Source organism: Gigantopelta aegis, chromosome 15, assembly GCF_016097555.1.
Source record: "Gigantopelta aegis isolate Gae_Host chromosome 15, Gae_host_genome, whole genome shotgun sequence".
Classification (NCBI taxonomy): domain Eukaryota; kingdom Metazoa; phylum Mollusca; class Gastropoda; order Neomphalida; family Peltospiridae; genus Gigantopelta; species Gigantopelta aegis.
The window spans coordinates 26417941-26444651 of NC_054713.1; the positions used below are offsets into that span (position 1 = coordinate 26417941).

At 36.1% G+C, this 26711-nt stretch overlaps 1 protein-coding gene across 1 annotated transcript in view; it reads left to right on the forward strand.

The window, feature by feature from the left end:
* The first annotated feature begins 5913 nt into the window (after positions 1–5913).
* The window catches only part of LOC121389656 (protein RER1-like), a 49830-nt gene continuing 29032 nt past the window's right edge, over positions 5914–26711 (forward strand). The window contains exons 1-2 of the mRNA XM_041521304.1: positions 5914–6048; positions 15298–15382. Coding sequence (XP_041377238.1) covers positions 15305–15382 — 78 coding nt within the window. The 5' untranslated portion in view covers positions 5914–6048; positions 15298–15304. The remainder of the gene's footprint in view (positions 6049–15297; positions 15383–26711) is intronic.

Genomic DNA, 26711 nt, shown 5'->3' on the forward strand with positions numbered 1-26711 from the left:
GTTACGACACTAAGAAGAATGGCTCGTCCAACCTGTGTATAGATTATATGCTACGACACTAAGAAGAATAGCTTGACTAACTTGTGTTTAGATTACATGTTACCACATTAAGAAGAATAGCTTGACTAACTTGTGTACAGATTACATGTTACCAAATTAAGAAGAATGGCTCGTCCAACCTGTGTATAGATTATATGCTACGACACTAAGAAGAATAGCTTGACTAACTTGTGTTTAGATTACATGTTACCAGATTAAGAAGAATAGCTCGACTAACTTGTGTTTAGATTACATGTTACCAAATTAAGAAGAATAGCTCCACTAACTTGTGTATAGGTTACATGTTACCAGATTAAGAAGAATAGCTCGACTAACTTGTGTATAGATTACATGTTACCACATTAAGAAGAATAGCTCGACTAACTTGTGTATAGATTACATGTTACCAGATTAAGAAGAATAGCTTGACTAACTTGTGTATAGATTACATATTACCAGATTGAGAAGAATGGCTCGACTGACCTGTGCTGAAGATCAAAATGAAGAGCGTTACACAATGCATGGACTCCTGCATCTGTTCGACTTGAGGTGTATATTTTCACATCATTTGTAGGTCTCAGTTTTTCCAAACAAGTCTGTAAGAGATAAAAATAAAACGCACAGGAAAAAGACATATGCAAGTGTATATCCTCAAGGAATAGACCTGCCAAGTAACATGTGTTAAATGTGACTTTCAAAACAGAATCACAGTAGTTTGTAAACAATACTTCTAGAATATAATTTTAAAAATACCCAGGCAAAATTGCCTTCACTGCAGGATCAATAGTTTGCGATGGACTCATGTTTTTACCATCCAACCAGAGCTCCACAACTGGTACATTAAAGGCTGTGGCATGTACTCTCCTGTCTGAGACATGGTACATATAAAAATTGTTTTCTGCTTTCTTGGGGAGTGGCAGCAGTGGGTTTTCTGTCATTTTCTCTGTTGACAAAATGTTGAAATAATCAATTAAGGTAGATAGAGAACACAACCTGAGTGGCCATTATTTAAAGTTTTATTATAAATGGTATCTTAATGGACCTGAATGTGGCATTCTGTTTTTTACACATCCTTACAAATCAGGTTAAAATCAATTGAAACATCTTTTCCAACTAAAATGTATTTACAGCACTTGTGTGGCAGCTACATGTAACTCGTGCATCAAACATGCAGTAATCATAAGCATACAAGACAGGGTGACAGGACAACTGCCTCCCTAGTTCTGGAACAAAATCTCAAATTTGGGCAAAACGTATAGATATTCAGGCAAAATGTGCTGACCTGAGACCTTTTTACCATGTATTTCCATCATTCTATCCTCAAAATTAGTTGTGATCCATGTAAAAATGCGTTGTGATTCGTTGCAACTTTATATAGCTGTTTGGTAGGAACGCTAATATAAATAAATGTTGTTAACCAGATTCTGGCATTTTCGTATAATTCAGGCAAAAACCAGCCTACCCCCCCCCCCCCCCCCTCTCTTACAACAATGGGAGCCTGTATGCCTATATGACAGTAATCAGTTTCAGGTTAACTTGCACATCACAAAAAAAATATATATATTTCAGACATCCTTAATGGATGGTATGACTCTGGTGACTCTGGTGGATTGATATATTATTAAATTACTTACATGTAAAACACCTTGTACTGTTTTTACATCTGTTCTTAAGTGACCACCGACATTTTGAATCTGAATGCCACTGAAAACAGAAGTTAATAGTAGGGTCCAGAACCTCAATTCCCTGACCAGTTCTCCGGCTAAGATGTTTTGACGATTGATTTGACTTCTGTGGACCTTTTATGAAAACTTCTGCCCCCATGGTCCCTCCCAAAAATCTTTGCATTTTTCGCCAGAGGGCCAAATCCAAGATGGCCATTGATGCCATCTTAAAAAATTAACTTTTGAACCATGGCACCTAGAATCATGTATGAAGACACTTTTTTGTGGTAAGTTAACTACAAGGATTCTGATTCTGACATCAGTTTGATGTTCCGACATCATTTTGACCCAAAAATCCAAGATGGCCACCACCAGGTAGAGCGAAAACATAACTATTGAATGGGAAGGGAAGATGTGGGGTTTGGGGTTTGCCATTTATACATTATGCAGGGAAGGAGAAAAACAATACTTGCAAACTATAGCCATTATAATTGTTTATCCATGGCTAACAAACATGTATGGTTTAGTAATAGCAATTTATGTTTTAGGGTGTCATTCCATAATTATGTTCAGTGAAAACATTTTAATGTTAAAACCCATATTACCTTGGTATTGCCGTACTTTAAGCAAACTACCTCCATAAGTATCTACTGAAGTAAAATAATTTATGAATGTATGACAAGAGAACTAATTATACTCTTTTTAATGGCTGTAACTTAACTGTTATCAAATGAAAATACTTAAAACATGTTAATAAAAAATCATTTTACTGTGAACATTGTACTTTTTGGCCATTTTTTAGATATGAAACCGTAAAACAATTAGAAGTCACCAATTAAGCTTTCGTGTTATGCTACACTTAGTTATGACATTGTAACTGATGAATCAATATGACATTGAGCGATATGATCAGTCTGAATCAGAGCATTCTGCCTCACTAGATTTTGAATCATCAGATTCTGATAAATCTTCCCTCCTCCTCTGTACATAATTATCTCCCTCCCCCCTCCTCCTCCTCACTCTCAGCTTCCTCGCTGTCTTCAGCTGGCCCTGGTGCAGGTGGATGCGTCGGGAGAGCAGGCTGCATGTGGCGGACATTACGATATCACCAACCCACCAGCTCCCAGTGAATTCCCAAGTGGTGAGGGGTGGTGCTTCAGGGAGGGGTGGTGCTTCAGGGAGGGGTGGCATCTGAAGGGAGATTAATGAATGATTTGTTCTTCATTCTATTCTACTTCATGGCACGGGCCTCAGCCATGGTGCTACTCTTGTTGTCGCTGTAGATGACATGTCGCGTGAACTCAAAGAGCTCCTCTATTAACTCCTCCTCAAGGTCAAGGCTGTCTCCACACTGCAATAGCTGCCTTTGTGCCACATGGCTCTTTGCCACCTGTTCATACACTGACTTCTTACCCTTGCATCACAGCCTGTCATACAGTGCAGCTGAACAATACAGTTTGCCATCTCATCAATCATTAGGCCATGGCATAGGACCATCTCCTGCTTTCTCTTGATACAGAGCATACCAGGGAGCTATTGTAAGATGGCCGCTGCCGCAACATGGGCATCAATGACAACTGGGCCACTGTAACCTGACTCACGCAGAACTGCGTAAGTAAAGAAAAGGACAGTTTCAGCCTCAGACTGGTCAAAGCTGTAGTTCTGCATCAGTTGCTGGGTTGACAAGTTGGTGCAGTAGGAACCAATAGAATGCACAATATCTGTATCAACATTCTGTGGCAAGTCGGTCAGGTAGCTGCATATCAGTTTTTGCAGGTGCTCCTTGTTGCTGACTCTACACAGCAGCATTTTGAATGCTTTAGCAAAGGGGAAGGGGTCGCCCAATTTCATGTAGATGTTGGGGACATGTGCATTACCCCGTACCCGCAGATCTCGCTTGTCATCTTTAGTTGAGTATGCTGCATCGTACAGGTCATTCACACAGATGATACGATCAGCATCACCATGGCGGGCAAGGATGATGGATGACACCTTGTGGACATAGTCTGACCATTTGTATGAGATGTCATCTTGCGTCTGCCGATCTTCTGCTGATGGAGTTGCCATCCTCCAGATCATGCTCATGTCGAACAATACAGATTGCAGAGAGAGCTTCTGGATAAGCTTGTCTTCCTGTATGTGCCGTTGGAGCTGAATAAGGCCACACACTCCTCGACAACACGATGTTCCAGCAACTCAGGGAGGTCCACAAGTTGACTGACCTCAACCAGGTCGATCACTGCCGTGAGAGCACCCCACTCCATCTCAACAGCTCTTGCCTTGAGTTCCTCCCCTGGCTTCTCAGTGCCTGGCGCCTTGGCAACTGTCAACGGTTTGCTCAGAGGGATGGATGGAGGTATTCTTACTGAACACCTGCTCCCACAAGAAACTGGTCAACTTCTCTTCCCCGCAGATGACCTTTGAATGACCTTGACCATACCATGTGACATAGACCTTAAAACAATCTGTCGCCTTCATAAATTGTATCAGCGCATAGATTTAGGCACAATAATGTGTTCATTCATGATCCTAGGTGCTCCCGTTCAAAAGTTACATTTTCAATATAACGGATGGGTACCATCTTGAATTTCTGGGACAAAATGATGTCATAACATTAAACTGATGTTAGAATCGGTATCTTAGTGGTCGACTTACACAAAAAAGGGTCTTCATACATGATTCTAGGTGCTTAATTTTTTGGTTCAAAAGTTAAATTTTTAAGATGGCATCAGGGCCCATTTTTGATCTGGCAAAAAATGCTGAGATTTTTGGGAGGGACATGTGCGCTAAATTTTTTATAAATGGACCATAGAAGTCAAATCAATCGTCTAAACATATTAGCAAGAGAATGGTCATGGAACTGAGGTTCTGGACCCTACTATAAAGAAAATCAAACATCGAGTACATTGTAAAAAGTGGAATACCATCAAATACAAAATGGTTTATTTACAAATGTAGCAATAACAATAACTTGTTTATAAACTCAATAATAATGCTTGTACTAACTTGATAATGAAAGGTTTGGTTAAATAAGATTGTAGTCTCCATAAGATAGGAATCAAATATGATTAATATGACAAAGTTTAACCAGTTTTGGCACTGAAATAGTTAAGCTACTCAGTAGCGGATCCAGAAAATCTATTTAGGGGGCCCCATTGACAGTGTTACCGGAGAGATTCCTCAGATTTAAATATATAACTGTCGCAAAATCTGGGGTGGGGTGGGGGTGGGGGGCACACTAAAGTGTCTAGGTTGTGGGTTTGCATTTGGTACAGGTAACGCCACACAGAGCTATTGGAGTTTGAATGAGGCAATGGGATTGTGAAGTATATAACGGCACCACAGTGATTTTTCTCCAATTCCTAACTTTCTTTAATCACTAGCAAAAACTAATTTACATAATTTTTAACTATAAATGAAGTCAGGTAACATGAATGAAAGGACACAGATATTGAGAGGAAACCCTCTGTCGCCACTACTCTTTTCGATTAGCAGCAAGGGATCTTTTACATGCACCATCCCAGACAGGATAGTATATACCACGGACTTTGTTACACCAGCTGTGGAGCACTGGCTAGAACGAGAAATAGCCCAATGGGCCCACCGACGGGAATTGATCCCAGATGGATCACACATCAGGCGAGCACTGTACCATTGGTGAAGTGACGTGTGTGCCAAAGACAGTGTGCTTGAATCTTAAGTGAATGAAGATGATGCTGTTAATAATGAAGCTAACTTCAGCACGACCGCAAATAGTGGAGACTCATTTCCATAGTTTTTAATACCCTTATTACCCCCTACCCCACCCCGACACATCCGCCGGGAAATTCGGAGAATGTGCCCCAGACAAACGTGTTTGAACCTCCAGCGTATGTGTGAAATGTTTGACTGACTAATTGCAGATAGCGTAGATACATAGATTATCGGACTATAATAGAAGACTTATCTGACCTAACCTGTACTGTGTTCCTATGTACGAGACAAACATAAGAAATCGGCCCATTGTCTTTAACTAATATCTTCTTTAAATAGTATTCAAATAAGACTTAATGATAGTTATAAACATTGTATTAGTCTAGTTCTGGACCATGTCAATGTGTACTGTAATTCATAAACACGTGTTTATCGCTAGAAAAGAAAAAAAAATGTAGTGAGAGACACCCAATGTCAGAACATAAGGGGCATAACTCTAACATATTTAACACGACACACCGGAAATAAAATGATTGTCTGATCGGACATGCAACGTGGCTAAATGACTCGATATTCGTTTAATTTAAGTCATTTTCTCTTTAATCAACGTTCATTAATATCGCCTTATTCCAGGAATTGAGTGAAACGCAAGGTATTTTTTTATTATTATTAAAGATGTGTTTGGTGGATAACTGGTAATGAAAGTTAGTAACCGGTATCAGGAAATCCAACATGGCGTCTTTTTGTTTCTTATTTACTCATTTAGTCCATAACTAGGGGTGTTGATTTTCCGCTTATAAAAATTGCCAATTCCGCTTATGAAAATTGCCAATTCCGCTTATAAAATGTCTTTTCCGTTTACTGAACTAAAATTCTGTTTATATATTCAGAAATAGTCGGGTAAAACTTTTGGACTGCTATGCATTTTTTGTGGTATTTTACTATTTAATAAACATTCTTCCTTGATATAAAGAAGTACATTGAATGATTGATACATTTATTTAATATAATGGTACAAATATGACAGCTATTCTATATAAAGGGTGAAGCCAAATTTTCGTTTGGTTCAGTTATCTTTCATCAGGATCCAAAGATTACTGCCAAATTCAGGTATTCTGAAAAAAACAGACATATAAATATCAATTAAATTCAAAATGGAACCAAACAGATCTTAAACGGAGGTCATTACCAGGTAATTTTAATACATTCTCAGCACATTGGACAAAATATAAATAATTTTGTGAAATATACATTAAGAACTTAGAGTTTAGGGAGGGGAATGTCTTAATTGAAGTAGGGCGATCTCGCCACCGGGCGAAATCGCCGTAAATTCCATATACTGCTGGGCGAAATCGCCGTACTATATATATCTAACTAAAGAGGAATTTTATTATTTAAATTTAAAATGTTTATACAGTCAAATCCGCTTATTTGGATGTGCCTCGTGCAACAAAAATATATTCAAATAAGCGGCATATTCAATAAACCGAAGGTACAGTTTCGACATACGATATACCCAATTAAGACCTCGTTGATTTATGCAAACCCTAATTACGATTCTCCCAATTTGGGCCTCATGACATGTGGAATTTTCGTCAAAAACCGGTAAGTATTTTGTGTTAATAAAATACCGATTCCAAGTTCCATATTGTGACTCTGTTGCCATTATCAAGTTTGTCTATAAACTTGATAAATACAAGAGACAACAGTTAATGCCGTTTGTACGCCTAGAAGCAGAAGTGACTAAACATCTAATGACCCAGATAAAACCACCGGAAGCTCAATTAGACTGGCCACAGTCAAATAATTAAAAGGCCGTTATTAACTTCTTGATAATTAAATGGCCATTATTAACTTCTTTGTACATTTGTAAATCAAGTGCAACAAGACCCCACCCCAACCACCCAATATAATCTTGAATAAGTAGTCATTTCCATGTTCTGTATTTTACCAGGACGTCTATCTGACTATTATCTGTGTGCATTTGTAACTGATTTGACAGGTAAACTAGACTGGCCAAAGTCAAATAAGTGAAAGGCCGTTATTCAATGTAACAGAAGGAAAAACACAAACACAAACGCTAATATTGGGCCCGATATTGGAATGTCTTTTTGTCTGGCGACGGAAAACCATTCTGATAAGGCCTTCTCCACATTGGCTGCTTTTCCTGTTCTCTGTCTTTTTCGTTCTGGGTTAGCATTGGCTAGATACTGGGCACATATCTCGTCGTATTTCTGAGCCAAAGATAAATCGTTTCCTTTCCGTTTATTTGCCATGTTGACATTGTGAAAAAAAAGAGTTCTTGTCAATATTTATAGCCAAAAGATGATTAATCCAACTTGCTAAGAAAATCTCCTACAACTTACCTTTTGTCGGCATTTAACAATTTAAACAATAATCACCATAATCGGTCACCCCAAATGGGGCCTCACATTGTGAGCTGCAGAGGAAAAATCACGTGATCAAAAAGATCCCGCTAAAAATAACACTAGTAGCAAACGGCTTTTGTTTGTTACTGTCACCGACAATTCATAGAGAAAAATATCTGACAAGTGTTTATTTATGGATTAAACATACACTGCTTCAAAAGTGGCCGACATGAGATTAAGGGATGCCTGCTTACGAAACGCACATGGCCGCCAACAAGGTGGGAATGACCGACTTTGATCCTTGATTGTCCTGCATTGTCTCGGCCATTGGGTCACATTTGAGATGAATCTCAGAGTTCATGGATTAATTACGATGTAATTAGGAAATGTATTGATTAATAACGAGTCATCCGAAAAAATAATTTAAGAAACAAGAAAACAAGTTTGTTGTAAGTCTTTTTCCTTTTTTTAAACAATGAAATTAAATAAAATTAAAAGTATTCATTTTTGCATGTACGATAGTATGGTATTACGTACGATCATAAATTAAAAAAAAACACATCAAGTAACACAAACTTTCCTATGTTTTACGTGCAATTGCCATTCGGCAAGGATAATTTTATATTCAAATATCCGAAAACACGTTAAAAAACACATCCAATTAACCGTTGGATTTTGTATTGTCATAATGGCAAATGGTTCCGTGCAGGACAAACATATTCAAATATCCGAAATATTCAATAATCCGACATCCAATTAAGTGGATTTGACTGTATTACTAACATTAATTACCTTATAAACTCATTGTGTGGATGTTTATATATTATTATTTTTTGTTTCTGTTTACTCCGCCCAACTTTTTGAGAAACCAATATCAAACCCAAAACATGCACTGAATAATAATAAGCTTAAAGTACTGTCAGTCGGGCTAACTTTGTTGTAAACAGAATGGAAGACAGAAAACAGACAGATGGAGTTTCAGTTTGAATTTTATTAATTTGTTACATTAATATGTTCTCAAACAATAAGTAAGTGTACAATGAAATGGTACACAAAACGTCGGCGATCTCGCCCAACCTTGCTGATATGGAGTAAACTGAACAAAAGCAATGACAGAAAAAACAAAAGCTTGGGAATAAAGAACAGTATCAAACCCAAAACATTAATTAAATATTATTATAATAACCAATTTATTGTAATAAACAGTGACATTCCCGTCTGCTTATATGTATATAGAGTACGGCGATTTCGCCCGGCAGTATATGGAATTTACGGCTATCTCGCCCGTGGCGAGATCGACCGGTGGCGAAATCGCCGGACTCCTCTTAATTTATTTTTAATTGATTATAAAATATGTATTCAAATTAATTAATAAGAACTATAATTCACATGCACGTTGAACAAAGGGGGCAGGGGGAGATATCAAAACACATATCACGAATGTCAGGAATTTAATAACACAGGAAGAATGAATTTTATTTGTGGTCACTTTAATTTTAAAAAATCCATGACCCTGCCAGCAGATCAGTTTATGGGTTCGAGTATGCATAAGAGAACCTTTTAGGAAAAAATATAGGCAAATATATATACAGAATGAATTATTTATAAAAATAAACTTTGATGTATTAATTTGGTCAAATAGCTTTAATATTAAATTTTTTGTCCATATTTGTTTTGTAAAATGCTAATAAAAGTTCTGTGATAAAAAAGAAAAGAAGAGGTATTGTTGCTCATAAATTGCAATTAATAAAACCTAAATCCCAGACATGATTTTGGTATAATAAGTAGTGATGTATTCTACTGCATAGGCCCACCATTTGCAAGTGAAAATAAAAAGGTTGAGTGAAATTTGTAATTAAAATGAGTGGAATTTGTAATGTAAAAAAAAAATATATAAAAAGAGGAAAGAATGTAGATAAAGTTTGGGCCAGTTCCCCTTATCCTAAAGGAACTGTACTTTATCTACTCTAGTATACATAGCTTAACAAAAGTCATATTTACTTTTAAGAATTCGGTACTCCCGTCTTCAATGTTTGGTGAAAAGATGAAGTGTAATTGATTAATTTATATAAAGTGCTTGCGTGAACTGTTGCATCGATTTACAGGCAAGCACTCAATTGAACGCATCCTAGGAATTTACCCAACCAAATAAAATCGAACCGAGCCGAGCAATAAAAACAAAATGGCGGCCAACAAATGTTCAGAAACGTGTGTTTACATTTTGTCGTAGTGTAACATACTTTGTTGTGCCTTAATGGTTCGTATCACATCACATCAGCTGATTACGGTTGTTCAAATTAAGAGTTCAGCGACAGCGAGTGATGGAGTGGTCATTCAGTTTAACAATGTGAATAATCTGTCACTTAGAGGGGATGATTTTCCGCGATCATGGAAAAACGGACGGAATCGCAGAATTTGGCAACTGAAACGGAATTCGTGATTTAAAAAAAAAAAAACCTTCAAAAGGTGTATTTCTGGTTCAAGCACCATAATAAATGTTTTTGGTAGTTGTAAGATTCAATATTGATAATATACGCATAGTATTTTTGTATGCGAACTTTCATGGAGTGCACAGTATGCCTAAACACTTTCAGAACTGTTCATTCTCGGAAGTAACGCTTAATTGCCGTAAGCTTGCCACAAAGCAGGTGACTGTTTACCCGTGTCACTTTACACAGTGAAATTTAACTTGAAATATAAAAATAAACATGTACTGATACAATTTTAGAATGTTGATTATATAATAAGATTTCTAGTACGTTCAATTTCGATATTTTCAATAATGGTTATTACGATTCATAAGCATAACCAATTTACAAGATGCTTTCGTTGCAAAACGTAATTTCGTAAAACTTCGGGCATATTCGTTATCTGTACGGAAGCATTTCACATTTATAGTCCGTCCCACAGGGGACGCCTTTTTTTCATGCTACGGAATTTACTACACATTATTTATTTCTGAACCGATTGTTTTCTAAATTGCACACAAAAATAGCATTTTACTTTTCTTCTCACTGGTTTATTATAGTAGCACATGTAGCACGTGCTATGCTTCAGGGGGTCCCGCGGTGAGGCATTGTGTACACTTTCCCCAGGTCATTTTGCAAAATATATATCTTGGGAATTGGGCCCCACTGTTATTTGTGCTACAGGCCCTGCGGATCCTTAAACCGGCTCTGAATATACAATTCTAGGCAATGTTTTTTTATTTTTTAACAGTTATAAAATAATGTGGAAACTTTAAACGATCGACAGGACAGTTCTTAGTTTTGGTTCACTATCACTGCCCTATATCCAGCTTGACCCGACATCGTTTGAATATGTAATTTGTGCACACGGCACGCTAGTTAGGTTACAGAGAAACATACATATGTAATCGAGCGAGTAGGCTACTAGTAATTCTTAATCAGACTGGAACAAATAAAATGTTATCATGTATTTATTTATATATATATTTTTTGGCAACTAATGTAAGATAACAAACAATGCATTACCAAAATTGTTGTTCATATTTTCGTGAAAATAGCGGGGTTTGTCAATGGTGTGTTTTGTTTATAAATGAAACTTACCCATAATCCATTAGATGAAATGAAACTGAAAGCCACACAATCAACAATTATTTATTGTTTGAATTTAAGGGAGAATGGATCTCTTTATTATTATTAAATACAAACAATAATTGACCGCAATTACGTTTGTGGCTTTGTTTTAACTATGGCTTATTTAAAGGTGCAGTTTATACACCAGTGCGTGTAATAGTAGCAAGTAAACATTACTTAACTTCTTCTTTTTTAAAGTTTGTTTTAACAAAAATGTCTACAGGTATTTAAAAAAATAGCAATAGCAAACCAGCTCAGAGCTGGAACAATAAATTAAATTTATATAGTTTATAACAATAAAACATGACTCTAACTGAACACAATAAACGGAAAAAAACGGAATTTGCAAAAATGTGAAATGGAATGTGGTAAAATCTGAAACGGAAAAATCATCCCCTCTAGTCACTGTCTCAGGGTCAGGGTAATAAACCTATAAAACAGGTACAATGTACATAATTTGTTTGGATTCTTTATTTTGTATAGATTTAATAAAATAAGTGTAAAATGATAGCAATACCTGTGCTCTAGAACTGCTTTTTAATTTCAAACATTTGCCTCCCAATTAAAATTTGAGAAGCAAAGATTGCTTCCCAATCAACAAAATAAATTTCAAGCCTTGAATACTATTATATTGACAATCTTTTAGTTCGCCAATAATATGGTTAACATGGAAATCATGGTCACCAGTAGGGATAGTTGAGGGAAAAAACTTAACTGTCTCTTCTCAAATGCAACTAGACCTCCAATAGACCTATTTCTCATTCCAAATGCACATGTGTATCAAGAGTAACGTCCCTTGCCAAATTAGACTGTATCCATGCTATTTAATGGTTTGAGGGGCATGACCAACAGTTGTCATGAGCGTCATCAGTAGCTTTGTATGAGATGTCAAACTGCAGACTAACGTATACATTTTTTGTATTGGATGGTATATTAATAGTTGTGAAAAACAGACTTACTAAAGTTTACATAGGAATGGTTTAAGATGAAACAACTTAGATGAAGTCTCTGGAGCCCTCCTGTCCACGGCTTTACCAATGCAAAATTAACAGCATCATACAATAAAATGAACTTAATGGAATGTCGGTTCATACGGGTCATGGAATTTGTAAATGTCATCCATGCCTGGAAAGTCATGGAATTTTGATATTGGTCATGGAACGTCATGGAAAAAGAAAATCTAACTAAATACATTTTTCACTACATATATTTTAAAACTAATCATAAGTTTTAAATTTAAGTAGCAAACAAAAGTATAAGTACATGTGTATTTAGATAAATGTTAATTTTCCATGAAAAATGATCTATACGATATTAGGTGACTAATGAAAATACCTCAAGCTTTACCGTATTTTCCGGCTTATTACACACACTGGTGTATAAACCGCGCCCCTTGTTTTTAGACCAAGTTCCGACCTTTGTTCGTACATAAACCGCACCTTTAAATAAGCCGCAGTTAAAATAAAGCCACAATCTTAATTACAGTTAATTATTGTTTGTATTTAATAATAATAAAGAGATCCATTCTCCCTTAAATTCAAACAATAAATAATTGTTGATTGTGTTGCTTTCAGTTTCATTTCACCTAATGGGAAAGTTTCGTAAACAAAACACCGTTGACAAACCCCACTATTTTTACGAAAATATGAACAAGAACTTGATAATGCTAATTTCGTAATCTTGCATTAGTTGCAAAGAAAAAAATATACATGATAATATTTTATTTGTCCCAGTATGATTACAAAGCGTGAACCACAAAAAAAGGGCACAAGTAAAAATTACTAGTAGATCTACTCACTGGATTGCAAAACACGCGGTTCTCTGTAACCTAACTAGCGTGCCGTGTGCAAAAATTACATATTCAAACGAGGTCGGGTCAAGCTGGAGTGATGTATCATTTCTAGCCTGACTAGACTATTAATAAAGAGTCATTCCATTGTAATACTTCAGTCCCAGTCATTTGGTATGCTACATTGTATATTATTATTATGAGAATGAAAAAAAAAAGAGTTCTGGTTTATATGCACAGCGGTTACGTAAAATTCATAAATAAACCGCACCGTTTTATAAACCGCACCTTGCAATTCACAGTAAAAAAGTAGCGGCTTATATGCCGGAAAACACGGTAATCATTTTCGTAGTACAAAGGATCAGCATAACTTTTATATGCTTTGCATCATAAAGTAGCAACATTATTTACTTTACTGAAGTCACTTGATGCATGTGAATCACAAATGTATATTTTAATAATAGCCTGCTAGCAAAAACTTGCAAGTTAATCATTAACCTTGACCTTAAAATTAATACGATCTGCATTTAAATTAAAGTGCCAAGAACAATTTCCCCCTTTGTTTTGTTTTTATTATTATTTTTTTAATATTTTTATTTTATTTTAAAAAAAAAATTGGGGGAGAAAATAATGTGTATAATAATCTTTATTATTAATACAAAATATATAATTAATATCTAAAATATCAAATGGTATAAATAGTACAAAAAAGGTTCTATTTATAATCGAGTTAAAATTAATTCTATACTTTTTTAATTATGAACTTAGTTGAGATATCTCACCTGCAGTTGCAGCAGTACTCAGAAGGTTCAAATTACTATTTTTACTGGGGAAAAAATGGATACATTTGATATCAGAATGAATGCATGAAACAGTTACACAAACATATATTGTTTAAATATTGCGCATGTGTATCAATAAATAATTAAGTTTTGTAATTTTAAGGTTTTTTTATTCCCTTATCTGTGGTTTTGAGAGAATCCCACTAAAAACAATCTGAAAGTCATTTTTATTTTTATTTCCTCCATTCTGCCATTTTGAAAAAGATTGCCTGTAAACCAACAAATCAAATTAGAGTGTCCTAATACAGTAAAATACCTATAGATATAGTCGAGGATTGTAAAACAAATCTTAAAAAAAGGTCATGGAAAATGCCTTTAAACAGTCATGGAAAGTCATGAAAAGTCATGGAATTTTGTTACTGATAAAGTGTATGAACCCTGAATGTGTTTGCTACTTTTAACAATTAGAATTATAGTCAAAACATATCTCGGTTGCAATATTTTCACTGCAATATATTATAACACAGATTTCTGTCTACAATAACTGGGAGTCAAAACCGCCGATATACGTCTGCAAATCGGAAAACACAGTATCCCCTAAATGACACCAAATTAGTGCTTGTGATAGTTTTGGAATGTTTTCGTGGAAATCGTTATATTAAAAAAAACATTTTTGGATATACAAAAAAAGTTTTATGGTCGGCAGGTTCAAATTAGGTCGGTCGGGTAACCAGAAACAAACAATATTTTATGATATGCCTAATCATGAAAACTCGTAAAATGTAGGCATTCCCACAGATAACTACTAATGGCAATTATGCCATTGTATACATACATATATTTGCTTTTTTAATTATTTATAAAATGAAACTGAAAATGTTAACTCAAAGTCCAGATGGGGGCATATCTTTTTAAGAAATAAAATGTTGGCATTTCCGAAACCTATAACGTAACACAATTGAAGCCATAATATTCATTACATTTAATTATTTTTCATGGCAAATTCATGTACCTTTCCAGGACAACATAAATAAATGTAGTTTTCCAACAACATTCAAAACCAACTACGATCTGATTTATTATTATTGACGGCAATACATTGCCGTTGGTAGCAGTGAAATTGAGAGAGATTTACTGCAAAGCTAGGGGACATGACCGCAATTGCCATAATGCCATCATCGGATTCAAACCCAGAATATGCAAAATTCAGCTATATTTTTGTTATGACATCAAAGCAGCTTGTTAAATGTTACACGGGCGAGTGAAAAATAATTATTGTTTTCATGTTTGTACCTCTACTGGGGTAATATTGGACTTCATGTACACTACATATATTATTGTTAAATATTGTTTGTATTTCAGGGTAGCAATGTCTTTATCTGGAGAGGACAAGCAACAAACATCAAAACCAAATATTGTTTATAGAGCCTACAAGCGTTATTGTGAGGTAGGACAGCATTTTTTCTCTCTCTAAAACAAGCAGAATTAGTTGTTAGAAAAGCTCACTGTATTGGCATTGAAGTAATTGGTTGGCAAGTCAGGGTTTCTGCCAGAGGGTCAAATGGGTATGGCATCATACCCAATTTTTTTTATTTTTAATTTAACATTTTTACAAAATTAATGACTTTCTTAAGCCTAACCCTAAATGTAACCCATTTTCTTTGTGGAGGAGGCCCCCCATACCCCTGTTGACTGTGGTTGCATTCAATTCCATAGCGCCATACCCAAAAATTTCTTTCTCGCAGAAACACTGCAAGTGTGATAATTTTGCTGTTCAAGCATGCCGTCCTGGACACACACCTCAGCTGTTTGGGCGGTCTGTCCAGGACAGTGGGTTAGTGGTTAGTTTGTTAGTGAGAGAGAAGAGGGTGTAGTGGTCTTACACCTACCCATTGAGTCGTTAAAACTCGCTCTGGGTGGGATCCAGTACCAGGCTACGAACCTAGTACCTACCAGCCAGCCGTATGTCCGATGATTTAACCACGACATCTCCGAGGCTGGATCAAGTTTGATTTTCATGACAATTTACTCATTTTTGTAATAGTTATGGCCCTTGAACTTAATAGATACGAAACTTTGATTTTGTTTGCAGTGTCTCAAGATAGTGAACTGAAATTGTGTGTATTGCTTTTTCTGTTACAGATTAATTTTGACTTTCATGGCGATTCACCCATTTTTCACAAAAGTTATGGCCCTTGAACATAGGAAAATTTCATCATAACATAACCATTGAGCTAAATATTTTATTCTTAACTTCCTTCTTTCATTTTTGTATGTTTAAAGTTATATGCAACAGACAGTGACATGCAATTTGCAAAAGTGTTAATGTATGAATTCAATATTAAATTTATAATAAAATAGCAAACTTTGATAAATTGGTGTCGATCGTGCAGGAATGTATGTGACAGACTAATTATTTAGCTTAAAGTGACAGACCCTAGTTTTTAAACACTGACATAATTTTCACTATTAAGGTTGTTTTTGATAATTTAAATCAGAAGTACTTACATTTTATTGTTCTGGTCATCCATTTTTTTGCAGTACCCCAAAATGCATTTTTTATCATTCTAAAAGTAATGGTTATCGAGACAGGCTCTAGGTTTTTTTTAAGATGGTATTTCCCTGTTTAAACATCACAAACTGTAGCTTCTCTTACCCTTATCTAAATTTGTGTTGCAGGTTTGTAGATTAATAATTAACTAAACATGGTGTTTTTCGCGGGTTGAAAATAGGGTCAGCACCTTTAATAAATATATATATATATATATATATATATATACATATATAAATAAATATCAAATGCAGTACAGTGACATTACTTTGTGTTTCCATGTTCCATAATTAATTAAATAATCTTGTCTTTATAGTAATTTAATAAAATTGCTATAAAATGCATTTATACACTTATTATTACCTTTTTCTATTTAAAATGTGACATTGTTCTTTAAAACTTCAGTATGTTCAGTTAGTGGTCTAATGTCTGTTTTGACGGCTACTTTTCAATGCATTAACCTGCTGTTTTTAGACTACTGTTGTATCTACGCAGATCCTGTACAAATTGATAAAGCAATATTACAATAATGGAAATGAGAGTGTATAAAAAATAATCTGTTTGTCTCAATGACGTCATGATGAGAATGACGTCAGGATGACGTTACGTCATCTTATTGTTAATTTGAAAAAGGCAATATGCCGAAACATGTCATTATTAAATAACTGAACTGTTGGTAGTAGTTTTATTATTATTATTATTTTTAATGTAATTTTGTTATACATATATATATACAGGCTTCGAAATTCACGACGGCTCCACGGCATTTGCCGTACTGCCGTGTGCCTTTGCCGTGATGCCTCAAAAATACCAGTTACTTTATGGCTATGAATAACCGTGCCCTATTAATTACCTGCCGTGGTGCCCCTTTTGTGTATGTGTGGTTTTTTAAAACTTGTATAACCCTAACTTTTATTTTAAAACATTAAACATGCACGAATTCGATGTTCCTCGGTAGTGTTTGTATACAGTTTCTTGGTCATGTATTATAATTGCACATCGAACATAACAAATGATAAATTACGGTTGAAACGTACCCACCGTAACTTGCCGAAAGTTTTAACGTCGTACATTTACGGAAAAAAAACCGTAAATAGCCGAAAAAGAATCCCGGGGCAATTTTTTTTTTTTAAATAGGCTAAACCATTCCTATGGAAGGAAGAGGGACAAAAATTGCCAAAACTTTTTCATTATTATAGGTAAAAATTATTAGTATTATTATTATTATTACTATTATTATTATTATTAGCTACTAGTATTTAAACGTCAGCTGCGTTCAACCAGACCGAGCGGAAAAACGTCCGCTAGACTGGTTTATGCGCTTCACAATAAACCAAATGGCCACGTTGAGAACCAATCAAATAGTTCACGAAAACAAACGTTTGCTGGCTGAACTTGGGGCTTTTGTTATTGATATTCTTCATGACAAATTTTGAAATTATAAAAAAAAGTCTGTCCCATCATTCTATAAAAAAAAATAAGTTTCTTGCTATTAATTTCAGTTTTGTTTGACGTAACAAGAAAAGTAAAAGTGTATTGGAAATGACAAAACAATACTAATTTTGTGTGCAATTTACAAATCAATCGGCCTAGAAATGAATAACCTGTAGTAAATTTCATAGTTAAAAAAAAAAGGCGTTCCCTGTGGGGCGGACTTATAGTTTTAATGTGTATTAGCCTATTGAACGGACCCATGCTAAAATCACCCAAATTAATGTATTCCCAATTAACTGAAACACTGAAATAAATGTGAACTGTTTAATGTTTGTGGTTATTCTTGACTATTCCGTTTATTTAATTATTACCCATGCTCAGCAGTTGATAGGCCTATACATCACTGGCGTAGGAAGCGGGGAAGGGGGTACTTTGTAGCAGCATCGATGGTTTATATATTAATTTTATACGTGTGTCTGTGTGCCCACCCACCCCACTTTTTGGTATCTTCCTACAGGCTACACCCGTGTATATTAACAAATTCTGGGTACTAGGCCTAAGCAGTAGCCAACAACGAAAATTGTACGACGTCTTCTTCAAATGACCTTCACCTTTGCATGCGGAAAAAAACGCGATGACTTGTAGTCTGTGCATGTGGTATAGAGAAATCTTTGATTGTTTTGTTGAGATCGCACGTTGTTGTTTTTGGAAAATAAACCTACAATGTATGAGATGACTGGAGTTACGATAATACGATATATTTTCCTCTATAGGCCTACAATATTTAGCAGTTTGTAATAAAAGCCGTTTAATCGCCACACACGTTACCGTACTGTCATGCGATCTCGTGTGTCACCAATTACCGTGGTACCTAATAAGAGCACGCGTTAATGATTCAAATTTCAAACAAATTAGTTATGCTCATATACATTCAACGTCCAGGCATGTCTAGTCTGGGTCCAGTCTCTAACAACGCCACTGATTGGGTCCAGGGCACGGCGTAAGAAGGTGCCAAAAAGTGGGGTGGGGGACATAAACATCATCGCTGCTGCCCCCACCCCCCCCCCCCCCCCATGCGCACACACCCCGCAACCTCCATTTAACACACGCGCACACACACACACACACACACACACACACACACACACACACACACACACACACACACACACACACACACACACACACACACACACACACACACATACATATATATATATATATTGAAAATAATCCATAAATGCGGAAAAGGTTTTTTTCTGGTTAAATTGACTTCCTAAAAAAGACTGCCTTGGTGCCCTTTGAAAATATATGAACGTAGCCTTTGTGCCTTTTAGGTTAGCCTTTGTGCCCTTCATTTCCTAGATTTTTAAAGGCTATTATAGCCTGCCCTTTTAACACCGAATTTCGAGGCCTGTATATACATATATATATATATACTCTTCAAAAGAAGAAACGCAAAACCACATTGTCGTAACATTTGGAGAATTGATTTAATTATTGAATGGTGAGTCCGATAATTACCAAATGTTGCAGGATTGTTCACAATTCACTCTAGTCCATTGTGAGTAAGTGATAGGACACACCACCAAGGTCAAGGTCATCTGGAGTCAATACCGGGTGTGGCCTCCGCGTGTGTTGACAACTGCCTGGCACCGCCTGCCCATTGAAGCAACCAGAGTACGGATGACGTCCCGGGGGATGGTGGCCCACTCGGCCTGCAAGGCTGCTGCCAGCTCGGGCAGGGTCTGGGGTTGTCGCTGTCGGAGGCGTCGGTCCAACTCGTCCCATAGATGCTCAATTGGGTTCAAATCCGGTGATGTCGATGGCCAAGGAAGGACATTAATGTTGTTGTTCTGTAGGAAAGCCGTTGTGAGACGTGCTGTGTGAGGCCTGGCGTTGTCATGTTGGAACACTGCGTTGGCGTTGGCCATAACTGGAACGATGTGTGGCCGGAGGATCTGGTCAATGTAGCCCTGTGCATTCAGGTTGCCCTGCACGTGGACCAGGTCAGTTCTGCCAGTGTGTGAGATGGCTGCCCACACCATGACACTACCCCCGCCGAATCTGTCCACTTCCTGCACGCAGTTTGCCGCATAACGTTCACCACGACGCCTATACACGCGACATCTTCCATCATGACGTCGGAGCAGAAATCGGGACTCGTCACTGAACCACACCTGTCTCCATCGCAGTTGAGGCCATTGTCGATGAATCTGGCACCACTGCAGTCGTAGTCGACGGTGTTGTGGTGTTAAGATGACACCTCGAACTGGACGTCTGGCACGAATTCCTACCTCACGTAGGCGGTTCCGTACGGTCTGGTCGGATATCCTGCGCGAACCTGGTATTGCTGCGGCTGTGGAGGTGGCAGTAGTCAATCGTTCCCGAAGGTGGCGTACCCGGATGTAGCGGTCCTGCCCGGCGGTAGTGACCCGTGGTCGACCGGATCTAGGGAGGTCACGTGTTGATCCATGTTGCTGGTAACGGTCCCACAGTCTGGAGATGGTGCTTGGGGACACCTGGAATGCCCTGGCAACGGCCGTTTTGGATTCGCCTGCGTCTAGTCGGCCGATGGCATTGTTTCTCTGCGGTTCACTGAGACGTGGCATGTCCTGGATTGTCAACTGTCGGCCAGATACAGAGGCCAGGCAAGCGAACACCCTGCACTTTTATACTGTCGGTGTTCATGTTGCACGTGCAGACAACGCACGTGCAGTGGTGACATGGTTTGCACGTGGCTGCGTTTTTGCGAATATTCACATTTTGGAACTTTATTGTACAGTAGCTGCGTTTTATCGAATGTAACCGTGGGAATGTGTTTGGGACATGCAATGACCTTATATTCACAAAGCATGAACCGGTAGGAAACATAAAATTCGGAGTTATAACCCATTTGTACCCTTTTGCGTTTCTTTTTTTGAAGAGTATATATACATATATATATACATACACACATACACATACACACACACACATACCTATGTATGTATATATATATATATATATATACAGGCTTCGAAATTCACGACGGCTCCACAGCATTTGCCGTACTGCCTTGTGCCTTTGCCCTGATGCCTAAAAAATACCAGTTACTTTACGGCTATGAATAACCGTGCCCTTTTCATTACCTGCCATGGTGCCCCTTTTGTGTATGTTTTTTTTTTTTTTAACTTTTATAACCCTAACTATTGTAAAACATTAAACATGCACGAATTCGATGTTCCTCGGTAGTGTTTGTATACAGTTTCTTGGTCATGTATTATAATTGCACATCGAACGTAACAAATGATAAATTACGGTTGAAACGTACAGCGTTACGGAAAAAAACCCCACCGTAAATTGCCGAAAGGTTTAACGTCATACATTTACGGAAAAAAACGTAAATAGCCGAAAAAGAATCCCGGGACAATTTAAAAAAAATTCAAAATAGGCTAAACCATGCCTAGAAGAAAAAGAAGACTAAAGAACACAAAAATTGCCCAAATGTTTTCATTATTTCAGGTAAAACTTATTATTATTATTATTAGCTATTTAAATGTCAGCTGCGTTCAACCAGACCAAGTGGAAAAACGTCCGCTAGACTGGTTTATGCGCTTCACAATAAACCATATGGCCATGTTGAGAACCAATCAATAGTTCACGAATGTTAGACAAATGTTTGCTGGCTGAACTTTGGGCTGTTGTTATCGATATTCTTCATGACAAATTTTGAAAATTAAAAAAAAAGGTCTGTCCCATCATTCTATAAAAAAAAAATTTTGCTATTAATTTCAGTTTTGTTTGACGTAACAAGAAAATAAAAGTGTATTGGAAATAACAAAACAATACCGTATATCTTCGCCTGTAAGTCGATCTCGGCTATAAGTCGAGTCCCTAATTTCAAGCCCTGAAAACGTCTTTTTTTATTGACCCGTTTATAAGTCGACCCATGAAAAACAACTTATAAATATTGAAGTATTTCTTATTTTCAGCACATGAGAACAATAATGTACAATATTTGAACAAAAGAAAATTATTTTACAAACTTCGGTTTTCACGTTTTGTACATCGCAATATAATCAGACTATTCCAATCAAACTATCATTATTACATAGCATCAAAACGAAATATTCCCTTAGTAGAGAGTGAAAGCTGTTTGACTGTTACTGTATGGTACTGTACAGATGGTTTTGTGCACAGACAACAACTTTATTTATAAACACTGCCAACAGATCACTACGATAAAACTGAAAGTATCACGTTTTGCCGCCATATTAATACATGTAAGGAGGATAACTCTGGAAAGTACACTGGTTTTTGTACCAAATGATGTGTGTCCCTATTGCTCTAGATAGTGAACTGCAGAGATCAGTCTATTTTAAGGGAAATCTCAGTAATATTCATGAAGTTAATCACCGCCAAAACATTGTTTGAACAACCATTAATGCCAGTGACCAGATTTCAAAATAAACTCAGGCAACAGGTAGTTAGTATTGTTTACATTTTTACTATTAGTGATGACTGTTAATTTAACTAAGTGGACTGTTGTCTTGGCATGTGAGTGAGATCGTACGCCTTTTCGCATAACGAAAACCGTTCTAATGCCAAAAAAAAAGGTTATAAAAAATAAATGTGTCAAATTAACATATTTGAGTATAAATACATGGCATACTTCAACAATAAAACTTGTAAAATAATCCCCAAAACAGTAATATTTTTTGGATAAATTTTTTACCCTCTTATAAGTCGACCCCCCAAGTTATAAAATAATTTTTGGGTGAAAAAAATTCGACTTATAGGCGAAGATATACGGTACTAATTTTGTGTGCAGTTTACAATCGGCTTAGAAATTAATAACTTGCAGTAAATTTCATAGTACGGTAATAAAAAAGGCGTTCCCTGTGGGACGGATTTATAGTTTTAATGTTTATTAGCTTATTGAAAGGACCTATGCTAAAATCACCCAAATTAATTTCTTCCCAGTTAACTGAAACACTGAAATAAATGTGAACTGTTTAATGTTTGTGGTTATTCTTGAATATTCCGTTTATTTAATTATTACCCATGCTCAGCAGTTGATAGGCCTATACATCACTGGCGTAGGAAGTGGGGAAGGGGGTACTTTGTAGCAGCATCGATGGTTTATATATTAATTTTATATGTGTGTCTGTGTGCCCACCCACCCCACTTTTTGGTATCTTCCTAGAGGCTACACCCGTGTATATTAACAAATTCTGGGTACTAGGCCTAAGCAGTAGCCAACAACGAAACTTGTACCACGTCTTCTTCTAATGACCTTCACCTTTGCATGCAGAAAACAAATGCGATGACTTGTAGTCTGTGCATGGTATCGAGAAATCCTTGATTGTTTTGTTGAGATCGCACGTTGTTGTTTTTGGAAAATAAACCTACAATGTATGAGATAACTGGAGTTACGATAATACAATATATTTTCCTCTATAGGCCTACAGACTAGTAGTACAGTATTTAGCAGTTTGTAATAAAAGCTGTTTAATCGCCACACATGTTGCCGTACTGTCATGCGATCTTGTGTGTCACCAATTACTGTGGTACCTAATAAGAGCACATGTTAATAATTCCAATTTCAAACAAATTAGTTATGCTCATATCCAGTCAACGTCCAGGCATGTCTAGTCTGGGTCCAGTCTCTAACAACGCCAGTGATTGGGTCCAGGGCACGGCGTAAGAAGGAGCCAAAAAGTGGGGTGGGGGTGTATAAAAACCATCGCTGCTGCCCCCCCCCCCCCCACGCACACACACCCTCAACCTCCATTTAACACACACACACACACACACACACACACACACACACACATTAAAAATAATCCATAAATGCTGAAAACATACTTAAGAAAATAGGCCATGGTGTCCTCCGACAATGTTTACGTTTTTGTGGATATGGTCACATGACAGAATGGGATTTCCCTCCACATTTTTTATTCTATAATTAAATGGGTCACTTGGTTAATCTTTGTTATTACAATCATGTTTGTTGGAGAAAAAGTTGAAATTAGGGTGGATTTTTTTATTATTGTTAAATATAGAATTTAGAACAAAAATAATATAACGATTAAATTTTTAAAAACCTAAATGATTTGGTTTGAACATTTATTTATTTAATTATTTGTATTTCAAATAATTTAACACTGAACATTTCATCCCTTTTCCTAAAGCTTTGATTGTATTGTTCTGAAACGTAATACACATATTCTCTTGGTAGTCTCCACAAAATAATAAAGATGTCTAAACTTGTAAAAACGTTTTTTTTTTTTTTTTTTTTTAATTAATGAGATTGTAAAATTGAAATAGAAATCTTGATTGGTTAATTCTGAAACGTAATACCTGTATTCTACAGTGATCCTCTGGATCACAAACTAATAGATAAAATTAACATATCTACTTTTACTATAGATTATTTTATTTTATTTCTTTAATGTTAAGACTTTAACATAACTGTCCAGCCATTCAAATATAATTTTCTTTCAGTCATACTCCATCTGCTCAGATGGTCCGAAACCAGTGGACTGATCCATTACCTGCTGTAATGAGATAGAATAGCAGCAGTGTTTGTGCAAGGAGACCAGATACGTCATAATCTCTCTCCACCAAAGTTGTCTTTAAGGACACCACAAAAAAATTAAAATACTGTTTTGTTTAATGACACCACTACAATACTTTGATTTATTGATAAATGACCAATTTAACAGGATTACAGATAAAGGTTTTTTTCTGGTTAAATTGACTTCCTAAAAAAGACTGCCTTGGTGCACTTTGAAAATGTATGAACGTAGCCTTAATGCCTTTTAGGTTAGCCTTGGTGCCCTTCATTTCCTAGATTTTTAAAGGCTATTATAGCCTGTCCTTTTAACACCGAATTTCGAGGCCTGTATATATATATATATATATATATATATATATATGTATGTATATATATATATATATATATCTATATCTATCTATATCTATATCTATATCTATATCTATATCTATATCTATATCTATATCTATATCTATATCTATATCTATATCTATATCTATATCTATATATATATACATATACATATACATATACATATACATATACATATACATACATACATATACATATACATATACATATACACATATATACATATACACATATATACATATATACATACATATATACATATTGTCAAAATTGGCCAGAACATCAGCTTTCCTTTTTAAAATAGAATTAATCTGAGAACGTCCTACACAAAAATTATCAGCGATCTTTCGCGCACTTAAATTGCCTTTCTCAGATTTGTTAATAACGTCGATTCTGTTCTAACATTTAAAGCAGTACGATTTTTCACTGGCATTTTGCATGCAAACGGATTCGTTAATACATTTCGCAAACATTGACATTGACTTGCATTCTAAGATATTTTGTTTAATTGAAGGTTATTATCCATATGGCATGTTTAACTCATTTGTTTGTTTCATGTTACCGCTAATCCTTCAGTGGAATATGACCGTTGATTACAGCTGAATAAGATCATGTGTCATGAAATAATCCTAATACGGGGCATCTTTACTGACCGCCGCCTTCAGCAATTCATGTTTATTTACCAATCATGTCTGGCTAGAAACAACCAGACACTTACATAACACCTCATTTGTTTTGTTTCTCGAGACTCAATAGAGTGACCATACATTCAGATGACATTATGTACAGCCAATGGGAAGTCGTCTACTGTTCAGTGAGGATGCGGAGAACCAATTGAATTACACCACCAGTAACTGCGTGTCACGGAAGTTATTGAGTGCCCATTTGTTTTTCAATTACGATCAGAGAATTACAGTGGAACTTTACTTTGACGGAAAATAAACCCAAAGCTACAGACATGGCCATATAAACACATTTAATTTATAATTTTTAAGATGATTGAAAAAGTAAAGACATAACCAGTGACAAAAAATAAACAAAAAAACGTCTTCACGACGATCATATTGTGACTGTTATAGCAGGTTCAACCTGTGATTTTGGGTGAAAAATAGTGACCGCTGGCCGTTACGGACAGGTGACCATTATGTACAGGTCAAATAAGGAAGGAAATGCATTGGGGGGATTTATAGTGGCCGTTATAGGCAGGTGACCATTATGTACAGGTGACCGTTAGACCAGGTTCGACTGTATATATATATATATATATATATATATATATATATATATATATGGCAACGACCCCAGTATTCGACCACTTAAGAAAGAAAGAAAGAAAGAAAGGATTATAACATGTTCGTTTTATTGGCATTTGCTAATATTTGTTTTTCTTTGTAAATACTTGCTGGCAATGCTATTCATTGAATAGACCCAAATTCTGTTCATGTGGTATATGCTGACTAGAGTAGGTTTGAGTGCCACAAGGAACAGTATGCAGTATTCGACCACTTTCTAATTAACTAATAAAACTAAAATTTGAAGTTTATTTTATAGTAAATGCAGCATATATCAAACAACTAAATCCGAAAGTGTTGATTTTAACAACTGTAACACATATTCATGCATTTACGCACGCTTATATACACATTCACACAATTACTTTCTAATGAACAGTCTCTTTGGTCCTATCTCAATTTACAAATAATGATATTAGACTGAAAATCAAAGAACACATAATTGTGTACGTCCTGACAAACAGCACCAAAAGACACAAAAGTAGTAAATTTGTGGTTCTTGGGAGTTTATTTTGGGAATGTATCCTCATGCTTTTCTATTGGTCGAATACTGGGGCAACCCTCTCTGTCATATGTCATTATTTGA